At 41.4% G+C, this 12,676-nt stretch overlaps 1 protein-coding gene across 1 annotated transcript in view; it reads left to right on the forward strand.

Annotated features, from left to right (window-relative positions):
- The window catches only part of LOC126413285 (myrosinase 1-like), a 100,150-nt gene that overhangs the window by 13,472 nt on the left and 74,002 nt on the right, over positions 1 to 12,676 (forward strand). The window contains exon 3 of the mRNA XM_050083186.1: positions 10,899 to 11,033. Coding sequence (XP_049939143.1) covers positions 10,899 to 11,033 — 135 coding nt within the window. The remainder of the gene's footprint in view (positions 1 to 10,898; positions 11,034 to 12,676) is intronic.

Consider the following 12,676-nt stretch of genomic DNA (forward strand, 5'->3'; position numbering starts at 1 on the left):
GCACGACTGAGAGGACTGGAAGAAGGGCTACTGAAATGTGTAAGAGCCAGGTGATCACCACGAACATGCTACCAAGGGCTCCCAAGGTTGAAGTGCTCTAATTATTGCAGCTAGACCATGCACAGAGAATGATGTGGCAGTTGGTCTTTGGGCGCCTAGGTGGAGTTCAAGTCGCCTCCCATGATCAAGGCATCCTGCCGACCAAGGATTAGAGGCGTGGCTGCCTTAGAGAAGAAAGTGGAACGTTTGCAGCGGTGACACGAACCAAATGGCGCCTATATATTGGCGATCCTGATGCCATCAAACATGAGAGCCATACCTCTGACATCTGGGAGATAGGCAATTGCTTCAGCGAGGATACTATCGTATAAGGGGATCGCCACCCCACTACCAGTAGGGAAAGCACGGGAGACGTGCTGTAAAGCTATGGGGAACACAAAAAGTTCCAACAAGCACCTCCTCATTGAGGGCTAAGTCGACGTCTACTGCATACAGCATTCCATGAAGTAATACCAATTTATGGTGCATACAAAGGGTGTTGATATTAACCATGCTTATGCGATAAGTTTGGAAAGCTACCATCAGTAGGTGGGTGGGCGATGCAAACATGGAGGAAGAATGGAGAGCTTCCTGTTAGACACAGGTGGAAGGGCACATCACCGTGAAGGGGAGGGAGAGCGAACTGCACCAACGGAGTTTAATCGCTCTGTACACCTCCAGAACGTCTGTCATCATCATCAATGTCAGGAGCAGTCTCACTGGGCCAGTTCAATGAAATGCTATCAGAGCTGCTCCTATAAGTAGCGTCAGACACTAAAAGGGGGATAACCATATCAGATGGAGGAGGGGAAGACGGTATCTAATGGTGGATGCTGACCAGAGATGGAGATGCGGAGATGGTGCCAGGGTGTCAGAGAACAGTGCATCGTTTTGGGATAATCATCATCCTATGCACGCATCCAAGCAGGGGTATGGTGCTATCTCTTCCTAACAGTTGTTTCATGTCAGATGGGGGATGGCTTTCGTCTGACATCCAGCCAGACAACAGAAATGTGGAGAGCAATACACCTCCAAGACCAACAATCACGGGGCCGGTACAGACGGCTTGACTCTTCTGATGGCCATTCACCGTTGGGGCTGGCTCTGGCAGCATTGTAGGAAAGACATGAAAAACATCCATCATCGAGAGGAGTTTATGCCAGTGCCGACTGATTCAGAGTGGACAGATCAGGCAGCCCCGCTGTGGATGCCTAAGATAGAGGTAAAACAATGGCGATCTCAGGAAAAGCGACGTGTCTGAGTGGCGTCTGAACCAGTCTACAGACATGGCCTTCCTGGGCATAACTTCAACAAGTGTGCTGCTGCCCATCGTACATGGCGACAGCCCTGTGGCCGCCAATAATCACGTAAGAAGGCACATGTTGCATCAGTTCAATTTTTATCTGGCAGACACCACTGAGGACACGGTACGTTTCGAACGTCTTCCATATTTCGGCAGCATGACTGACGACGTTGCCATAAAGGCATTCATCACAATGTCCGACATCGTCCCGAATGAGAGTTCGAGAACCCTCAACATTCATAGGCCAAAACCAGCGTGATCAAGCCCCTATAGGGCCATCAGAGTGTAGGAATTTGAGATCGTTAGCATTGCGCCGTGCAACATCGGCGCACAGCTCTTCATTTGCCAACTGTATGTACACACTGATATTATGGATCGAAAAATGAATTCGGAGATATTGTGCTGGGAGAAGTATTTCGTTCCATATAAACCGTCCTTTTTCACACGATTTCGGTCGTTCATGATCCAAAGGAAAAGTTAATTTAATCGTGTCTTGTCGATGGCAAACGCCATGGTGATCGATGAATTCAGACACGAAGACAATCGGTAAGTGGAAGTAAACAAAGGCACACTCACTTGCAAGCAGCACAACGTGCTCGTCTCACTACTGCCAAAGGCAGAATGGGCCACCGAGACACAATGACGCTGAGACAAGAGCTGCTCTGAATCCCCTCATACGCTAGGCTTTCGCAATACTTCACACACCATGCTCGAAGGAAAACACTGACTTGGTGCTGTGAGCAACATAGCACCACCAGTGCCAGCGGGGATGACGAGCATGTCTGGTCGGAAACACACTGCTGCGACCCTTCTCTGAATGGATCGTAGCGTGGCTTACCGTCAGTTCAGCATTTGACACTTGTTTCTAGTTATCGCTGAGAAGGCGACACAAAATATGTTTTCGTCCGTTTCATTTGCATAACAGCACAAATTCAAAGAGAATTTTAGTGTGATTTCTGGCTCGGATTCGAAGAGAAATGGCGTAATTTTAGTGCAATATTTACAGCATACTGTAGCACATTAGCACATGATCACTGGCCTCTACTGGATTGGTGTTGTATTTACCAGATCCACGTGGCGTCAGACATGTAAATGTTGGAAGACAAGCCCCCACCATTGCATTTTGAGGTGGCTTTCTTGCAAGCAGCAACTACACAGATTCGTCACAGGTCTAAATGTGGTTAGGCAACAGCTATAGCAAAAATAGATGGCATCACAAATTAGCAACAGTTTGCAATGATTTTTTGGTAAGAGTTTTACAATACTTAACTGGAATATGAAGATTACGTGTGGCAATATAGTACAATGTTCTCAAGTGCACTGATATGGCTTTAAACATTGGTACAAGCCTAGGTCCAGTGAACGATGAATAACATCACTTGTATAATATCTTGTTTGGATCTTCTTGGCGGCAACTGGAGATGAGTTGCGAGACAATTGCCTTAAAGCATGAAGCGCAATTTGTATGTGAAATTGAGACGTGTGACAGCTGACCCACAACCGATTATATTGAAATATTTATTGTTTTATGGATACACACTGTGCACTTCACATAACGACAAAGTAGTTCATAGTAATTGTTCAACGTGACGACCGCCAGTTTCAATACATGTATCGCAGTGGCATATGCAGTTCTGCTGTATTCTCGCAAAGACCCTAGGGATATATTGAACACTGGAACAGGCAGCAGGTAGTAAACAGTGTACACCCCAGACTACCAAACAGACATACTGCACACAAGTTAGCTCATACCACATATGTCGTATGGCAATGACATGCATCACACAGGCGCATTAACCTGTGCTGCACGCACAACACTATCCCTAGTGTCAATTGTCATTAGCGTCAAACAGCTTGTGATCTCCATGGTGAGGTATGTTACTGTGTACAGTGCATGACATGTAGCCAAAGATGATACATTACTTGTCACGGTAGTTGGCAGACTTGCATTTAATGCTCTGTGCTGCAGGGTGTAGCGCCCATCTAGCAGCACGAATGTACAGATAATGCTTTCCAAATATACTTCATCCGAACTGGAAGAAGCTTGTCTCTGTGGATACCATCTCACAAGAGGCGGGGTCGTTCATGTCACAGACAGCCGACCAAGGTTCCCAGCAAAGACATGCCCAAGCTGCAGACTTTGAGGAGATGGTGTTGGATCGTGTGGCCGAGCTATCAGCGATAAGCACCCTTCGACGTGCCCCTGAAACGCACACTTCGAAGGATACAGTGTCCAGAGTACTGGTGGAAGAGATCTTACATCTCTGTCATAAAGAACGTGTGCGAGCACTGGGACCAATGGATTTTGAGCGCTGCAGTCACTTCTGCCAATGGATTATCCACGGCAATGACAGACCTCGTACAGCTTGTATTGTTTAAAAGACGCGACAGCTGTGCGTGGAGTGAGGACAATCGCAACACCACCCACATCAGTGGCCACCAGCAACGATTCTCTGTCAGCGTGTGTTCAGACTACGCTGCAGAAGTTTCGCTGGGAAGAGATTTTTTTATGTACATTCAGTAGTGTATGGTGTATAAAACATCTAAGTTCGAGGAAATGTTACACATATTATCTGGTCTTAAGTGTACGAAAGTGCAGTGCAACGCCTCTTCACACACCATTCTTCTATCGCACGTCACAATATTTCGCTTTGTGGGATTCAAACGTGTACATTTTGTAACAGCGGGCATCAAACCTATATTCAGAACAGAGGAAATGAAAATTCCTGTGTTGCCTCTTCTGCTCCCAGTCGGCTGATTTGATATCATATCACCCGTAAAAAAATAAAAAATAATAATTTCTCTTTTGAGTGACATAAAATTAAATATAGGAAACATAAAACCAGTAATGACAAGAGACAAGCAAGACAATACACATTTCTTCAATCCTTAGGTCCCAACATTTTTTTCTCTCTAATCTTGCTGCAGCTTTACGCGGCGTGCTTTATTTTCTATGAAAGAATCTATTACCTCATCAAAGTTCGTCAAACGTTTTGCTACATGAAAAATCAAAATGTCGTTGTCTGATACAGAAAAAGCTGTTAATACGAATAGTACCCAAGACTGGAGTGGTTTCTCGATTTAATTACATCTATTTTGTCACTGTGTGCTAAATAAAACGAAATAGGCCTTTCAGATATTGCAGCACTTGTAACACCCGCCAAATTATAGAGACCGTTTTGTCACAAATGCTCATTTCTATCTAGCTCATTTACATAAATAACAGAACAGAATATAATTCACGAAGTACCAATGTTAAATGCTTATTAGGCCTACCACAAGCAAAAAGTTTTGTTTTGGGAAATAGTTTCACATTTCCCTGATACGCTCCAGTTTCTCAAATATGAGATCGAAAAGTAGTAGTTCGAAATTTTTATATAAATTTAAAATCGTCATATTCTTCCATATAATTTTTGATGCGTCGCCGTTTCTTCTCCCTACTTGTCCTAACAAACAAGCTTGTTTTAATTAATTCTACGGAATAATTACAACTGTTCCTGCTTATTCTCCGGCTGACTTCACTAACTCTGCCAGAATCACCAGTTTAGTTATCCCGCGTTTATTCTCCGGTTAGGCGTTATTACGTGTTCGTACAACGCGTTTCCACCGCTATTCCGAGAATACATAGAACTTAAGCAGCTGCTAACCCGGGACTGTGCAACTGGCCTTTTGTAGTGTAACAATCTGGCAAAAATTTTCTGTTACAGTTTCATTTTCTTGGATACGCCGAGACGGTGAATATGTAAGCTTCCTTACATGTTATTCCTGCTGCTCGTTTATTTCTTCTCCGGTATTCTGACTATGCGTTTCGCTAGTAAATATCACAACTTTGATCTTTCGCACTCCCAGGCAACAACAAAAAAGGAAAAAAAAAAAAACGGCTGGCACTCAGCTGTTCGGATCTATTCGGCTCAGCTCATATGGTCTGCGTAAAAGTTTTTTATTTCTATATGCGACGGGGATTCCCCTGGCAGAGACTTCACATAGGCCTATACTGTTGTTGTGGTCTTCAGTCCTGAGACTGGTTAGATGCAGCTCTCCATGCTACTCTATCCAGTGCAAGCTGCTTCATCCCCCAGTACCTACCGCAACTTACATCCTTCTGAATCTGCTTAGTGTATTCATCTCTTGGTCTGCCTCTACGACTTTTACCCTCCACGCTGCCCTCCTATACTAAACTGGTGATCCCTTGATGCCTCAGAACATGTCCTACCAACCGATCCCTTCTTCTAGTCAAGCTGTGCCACAAACTCCTCCCCAATTCTATTCAATACCTCCTCATTAGTTATGTGATCTACCCATCTAATCTTCAGCATTCTTCTGTAGCTCCACGTTTCGAAAGGTTATATTCTGTTCTTATCCAAACTATTTATCGTCCATGTTTCACTTCCATACATGGCTACACTACATACAAATACTTTCAGAAACGACTTCTTGACACTTAAATCTATACTCGATGTTAACAAATTTCTCTTCTTCAGAAACGCTTTCCTTGCCATTGCCAGTCTGCATTTTATATCCTCTATCCTCTCTACTTCGACCATCATCAGTTATTTTGCTCCCCGAATAGCAGGTGTCTCATTTTCTAATCTAATTCCATGAGTAAAAAAAAAAAAAGTTTAAATGTGTGTCATTCAACTACATTCCATTATCCTCGTTTTGCTTTTGTTGATGTTCATCTTATATCCTCCTTTCAAGACCCTGTCCATTACATTCAACTGCTCTTCCAAGTCCTTTGCTGTCTCTGACAGAATTATAATGTCATCGGCGAACCTTACAGTTTTTATTTCTTCTCCATGGATTTTAATACCTACTCCGAATTTTTCTTTTGTTTCCTTTACTGCTTGCTCAATCTACAGATTGAGTAACATCGGGGAGAGGCTACAACCCTGTCTCACTCCCTTCCCAACCACTGCTTCCCTTTCGTGTCCCTCGACTCTTATAACTGCCATCTGCTTTCTGTAGAAATTGTAAATAGTCTTTCGCTCCCTGTATTTTACCCTGCCATCTTCAGAATTTGAAAGAGATAATTCCAGTCAACATTGTCAAAAGCTTTCTCCAAGTCTACAAATGCTAGAAACATAGGTTTGCCTTTTCTTAATCTAGCTTCTAAGATAAGTCGTACGTTCAGTATTGCCTCACGTGTTCCAGTATTTCTACGGAATCCAAACTGATCTTCCCCGAGGTCGACTTCTATCAGTTTTTGCATTCGTCTGTAAAGAATTCGCGTTAGTATTTTGCAGCTGTGACTTATTAAACTGATAGTTCGGTAACTTTCACATCTGTCAACACCTGCTTTCTTTGGGATTGGAATTATTATATTCTTCTTAAAGTCTGAGGGTATTTCGCCTGTCTCATACATCGTGCTCACCAGATGGTAGAGTTTTGTCATGACTGGCTCTCCTGAGGCCATCAGTAGTTCTAATGGAATGTTGTCTACTCCTGGGGCCTTGTTTTGACTCAGGTCTTTCAGTGCTCTGTCAAACTCTTCACGCAGTATCTTATCTCCCATTTCATCTTCATCTACATCCTCTTCCATTTCCATAATATTGTCCTCAAGTACATCGCCCTTGTATAAACCCTCTATATACTCCTTCCACCTTTCTGCTTTCCCTTCTTTGCTTAGAACTGGGTTGCCATCTGAGCTCTTGATATTCATAAAAGTGGTTCTCTTCTCTCCAAAGGTCTCTTTAATTTTCCTGTAGGCAGTATCTATCTTACCCCTAATGAGACAAGCCTCTACATCCTTACATTTTTCCTCTGGCCATCCCTGCTTAGCCATTTTGCACTTCCTGTCGATCTCATTTTTGAGACGTTTGTATTCCTTTTTGCCTGCTTCATTTACTGCATTTTTATATTTTCTCCTTTCATCAATTAAATTCAATATTTCTTCTGTTAGCCAAGGATTTCTACTAGATCTCGTCTTTTTACCTACTTTATCCTCTGCTGCCTTCACTACTTCATTCCTCAGAGCTACCCATTCTTCTTCTATTGTATTTCTTTCCCTCATTCCTGTCAATTGTTCCCTTATGCTCTCCCTGAAACTCTGTACAGCCTCTGGTTTAGTCAGTTTATCCAGGTCCCATCTCCTTAAATTCCCACCTTTTTGCAGTTTCTTCAGTTTTAATCTACAGTTCATAACCAATAGATTGTGGTCAGAGTCCACATCTGCCACTGGAAATGTGTTATTATTTAAAACCGGGTTACATCTGCCCCTGGAAATGTCTTACAATTTAAAACCTGGTTCCTAAATCTCTGTCTTACCATTATATAATCTATCTGAAACTTGTCAGTATCTCCAGGCTTCTTCCATATATACAACCTTCTTTATGACTCTTGAACCAAGGCCTATACTGTGCATGGAAAAAATCAACTTGTGATCCGTTGACAAATCAACTTAGAATGTGTTCAAAAATATTAAAAAACCAACAGGGATGCATTTCAAAATGATATGAATAATCGATAGGCCAACGTCCTCTGGATAGTAGGCGCCTTGTGAAAGACTGTTCATTTCTCCCAGAATATGAATTTGTCGCCTCCTGAAATTGCCCCCCCCCCCCCCTCAGCTACCCCAGACCCGGGCCACGTTATCTGGTGTTACTTGAAGTTAACATTGGTTCACTCGCACGATGCGGGCGATCGTTTTCGTGAGTGTACGCTTAACAGTTTTTTTGGCTGCTCATCTCGTGACATGATACATGAACGCAAGCATCTACACTCATGAATTGTAATTACACACAATTTATAGTCTCTCTCAATTAAAATGCTCACATAACTGTGTTGAACTCCGCGTTTGTTGAGTCTGTAACTGTCGCAGCGTGGCTGAATGAAACTTCCGAAAGGTAGCCGAAGCAATATCGACAACATGTGGACGGGTATTTTGTTGGCAGGATGTTTAGATTACGCTTCAGAAGTTTCGTGGGAAGCGATTTCGTACATTCAGTAGTGTATGTGCACAGTATCTGCAAAATGTGTTGCGAGTGCAGTTATTAGCAAAGAAGTAATAAATGGATATGTCATGCCTTGAGACTCGGGCTCCGTATCAGTATCGAAAGTGTTAAAATTTGTATAGTTGGGAAAAATCAGTCACAGAGAACACAGTCGAATAATGTAACTCCGGTGAAAAGTTTAAGTATGGAACTCACACTTACAAAACTATTCCAAGCACACTGAAATTTTAATACATTTACTTCAATTGGTCGCACAGCCACTCGACAAAAGGACACTCACCAACACTGGCCAAAGACGAAAACACAGAAGAAAAGGTAAAGATTCTATACGCCCTACAGCTCACCCTTACATCATGTCTGTGACGTTAAACACTACTGAAACCAAGTTAGATACTTACACATTGACCAACAATCAAATTTAAAGCTAATGACTCATACTAATAAACAGAGAAAGTTATCTTATTTGTGGATTCTTTCGCAGCCTAACCACATAAGCTGTAATTCTGTAATATCGTGTTAATTATTGTCCATATCGTAAATTGTAATTTATGACGTTAAAAGCTTATTTTGTGAACAACATTAAAGAAGAGTGTTCATTTTGACAGTTTCTTGACCAATGTCTCAAACTTTAGCGTTATAACCATATTATACTGTAATACTGTAATATCTTGTTGTTTAATTATGTACTGCGCTTCGTATTGTCCAATGCGTAAAGTTTGATTTCAAAGTTAAAAAAAAAGGTTGGTTCGCTTGATACTGTGCAAGAGGATTGTATCTTTGCTTATAATGTTTGTTTATTGAAGAACTAGTCTCCCTTCCACAGCGTAGTTAGTTGTTTCCTGCAGATGGCCCAATAATTCGAAAACTAGTTAGAAATGAACAAAAATCAGCAGAAAATATGTACTAGTTATTCATCCTCAAAAAAAAGGAAAATTATTGCAATAATTTTGTGACCTCTCATTAAATGCAGAATTAAACAAATTATTAACGAAGTTCATATAGCATGCCTACATCTCGTTTTGCAATGTGCCAAAATTATATAAAACTGTAAATAGGTGTGAAATAATAAAAAATGGTTGCTCATACCCTAGAAATATTAGTGAATTATCTGGGAAACTCATGCTACCTTCATATTACGTGTTACTGTGGACGATTCATGATACTGACACATCCGCACTTGAATTTTTATTGAATTCTATCTTCTCTGAAGTGAAACAGATCATCATCCATGACCCGTTCAGTTGTTATTTGCGTTCCTCAATATTTTATATCTTAGAACCGTAAATTGTGGAAAGCATTGTACGTTATATTTCATATACAGATCTAGACTAACTTGAATAATTCAGATTTTCACCTGAGTGATAGTTAAGAACAATTGGTTACCCAAAATTGGAGGAGACAAACAAGATTTTGGCCACACAGTGAATATTATGCAGGACTGAAATTTGAGCTGTTGATTATTAAATTATGGAGACACCAAACACAGAACCTAATAAAACTACAGCAGGGAAACACAGAAAAATTTTTAGCAAGCAGACGATAGAGTTCGTCTTCTGGGCATTCTCCTATTTCTTTGAATTAAGAAAAATTGTAATCTTACTGCGTGCGGCACGAACCGTAAGACCTTTATGTTGTTCGTAAACGAAACACTGAATTCATCAGATGACAAATACGAGAGGATCTGGTATCCACAGAGGTTAAACATAGGCAAGCCTGGTTACGTGCTCGAGTAATAGCAGCGTAAACGTCAACCGTTGCGGTTCGCGTGTCCTGGTAGTCCGCGGCTTGCTTGCATGTTACTCAAAGGTACTACCAAAACCACATAAATGATCTCAATGTAAAGACCAAGTTGTACCAACAGGAAAGATTAAAGGGTTGTGACTAATTTGCCATAAGAGATAAAAGACGTCGTTCTAACTAGCTATGCCTCTTACTTCATCAATGTCAAAAGTATATGAATGGCTCCTTGCTCGTAGTGATTGTTGAACGTACTGCATAAAAACGGTAAGGATGTATCACATCTCTTCGGAACGAAATTCCAACAACAGATGCGAAAAATCGATTCACACAGTATTTCCAGTTACATGCTGATACAATCTAAAATATAATAAGAAAGATGGTAGAACACTTGTCAGCTAAAGGCAAAGGTCCCGAGTTCGAGTCTCGGTCCGGCACTCAGTTTGAATCTGCCAGGAAGTTCCATATCAGCGCACACTCCGCTGCAGAGTGAAATTTTATTCTGGTTAAAATAAAATACAAAAGCTGCGACACATCGTGTCTTTTATACATATTTTTGTAGTCTGTTGGCTTCTAGAATCATTACCGGCTGAATATCGCTTCGGAACAAGTTTCAAAATTTCTTTTCTCACTGCCGCACAGTATACGAGTCAGACGACGAAGAACAGTTTAAGAGCATTCAGAGATCTGTACCGGCATATCATTACTCTCTTTTGGATTCATACTAATATATAATACAGACTATTATTGCCTAACAGGCAAGTCTTCAGGACATGAAAGAAATAAACAAGCAAGAGCCTTGTATTAATGCACATATACAAACATTTGACGTTGCTGATACTTGCTCTTTACACACTGTTATCCAATAGGCGGACGTGTACCGATTCTCGATTTCCTGGCCACGCATCCTACCTACTGGGGACCTTGACGTCATCAACCAGGCAGGCATCGACTACTACAACAACCTCATCAACGAGCTGCTCGCCAACGGAATACAGCCTCTGGTGAGTCACTTCAAACAGGATAGTCTAGAAGTGCAATCGTTTGAAGGTTGTTCGTGCATTTCATTAATTCATTCTTCCATTCACACATCATGTTCCGTAAATCCCGTAATGAAGGAGAGCCTTCAGGAATGTGGAAAGGATCAACGTACACAGTAATAGGTAAAAGCTAAAACTACTGGCTACCTCTGTAAAATATATTAACAACAAATTATGACTAGCTCTGATCTACTCGAATTGATACCTATGGTAATTAGTCACAAGTATGATAGTAGCTGAAAAGTTTGTGAGACAAAAATTGCAAGGGACAACGGGGGCCATGATATGACGTTGTTTTTTTTTTTTTTTTTTTTTTTTTTTTTTTTTTTTTTTAGGTGGAGTCGCTTCAGAGACATGAAGGTGAATTTTTTTTTTAAGTGGGCTGCTATAGTTTGGTACTTATTTTCTGATAGCCGCTATCGAGACGAATCTAATGATGTGGACAATTCTCTTGCGTATATCGTGGAAATAGCAAATATTCGTCAAATACGGCGTATCTATTTGCCATTGACATGTGAACACCATTCGACGGTTTCGTAATACAACACTAATAGGAACGGTAAGACTGATATCGTCGAATCAAGCGAATGTGAATGATGCATTCCTTCGAAGAACAAGTCGATATGCTTCTCATTTACGGTGAATGCCAACAAAATTCAGTGAGAGTCAGGAACTTATCGCTGAAAGACATTCTCAACGTACTCACCCTACACGTCGTAGATTTAAATAAGTGTATGATAAATTGAGAACAACTGGATCTTTAATGCATCGGAAACATATCCGGCAAAGGAAAGTTACTAACGAGGAAACGGATATTGGTACTCTTGTCCTTGTGGTTAGAGATCCTCGTGTTAGTTAGCGTCAAATCGCGAGGGAATGTGGCATGAGCCATAAATATCATCCTTACCATATCAGTCTCCACCAAGAATTAAGTGGTACGGATTGTATGCGTCGCATTGAATTCTGCCGATGGGCTCAACTTCAGATTCAGAGGGACGACACATTTATTGATTTTATTTTATTTACTGACGAGGTTACATTCACGAAGCATGGAAATGTGATCTTGCATAACATGCATTATTGGGCAACTGAAAATCAATGTTGGCTGCGGCAAGTTGCATACCAAAAACCGTTGTCGGTGAATGTATGGTGTGGGATCCTGGACGACAGGTTATAGGCCGCTATTTAGTCGAAGGAAATCTTAATGATAGGAAGTACATCACTTTCCTGCAAGAAACGTTAGGTCTGTTATTCGAAGAAATACCTTCAGGAAGAAGGAACAGAATGTGGCATCAACACGATGGGTGTCCGGCTCATATTTCGCTGATGGCTAGAAATGAGTTGCAGAGACAATTCCCAAATCGTTGGATTGGACACAGAGGAGATGTGTCGTGGTCGGCTCGTTCATCAGACTTGACGCCCCTGGATTTTTTCTTGTGGGGATTCGTAAAAGAGATTGTTTATAAAGACGTTCCATTTACACGTGAAGATATGCGAGAGAAAATTGTCGGCGCATGTGCTGCGATAAGTGCCGATGTGATAAGGAATACGACTCAATCGATGATAAGAAGATTGTAGCACTGCATTGATACCATTGGCCATCACTT

The sequence above is a fragment of the Schistocerca serialis genome, chromosome 7 (genome assembly GCF_023864345.2).
Source record: "Schistocerca serialis cubense isolate TAMUIC-IGC-003099 chromosome 7, iqSchSeri2.2, whole genome shotgun sequence".
In the NCBI taxonomy this organism is placed as follows: Eukaryota; Metazoa; Arthropoda; class Insecta; order Orthoptera; family Acrididae; genus Schistocerca; species Schistocerca serialis.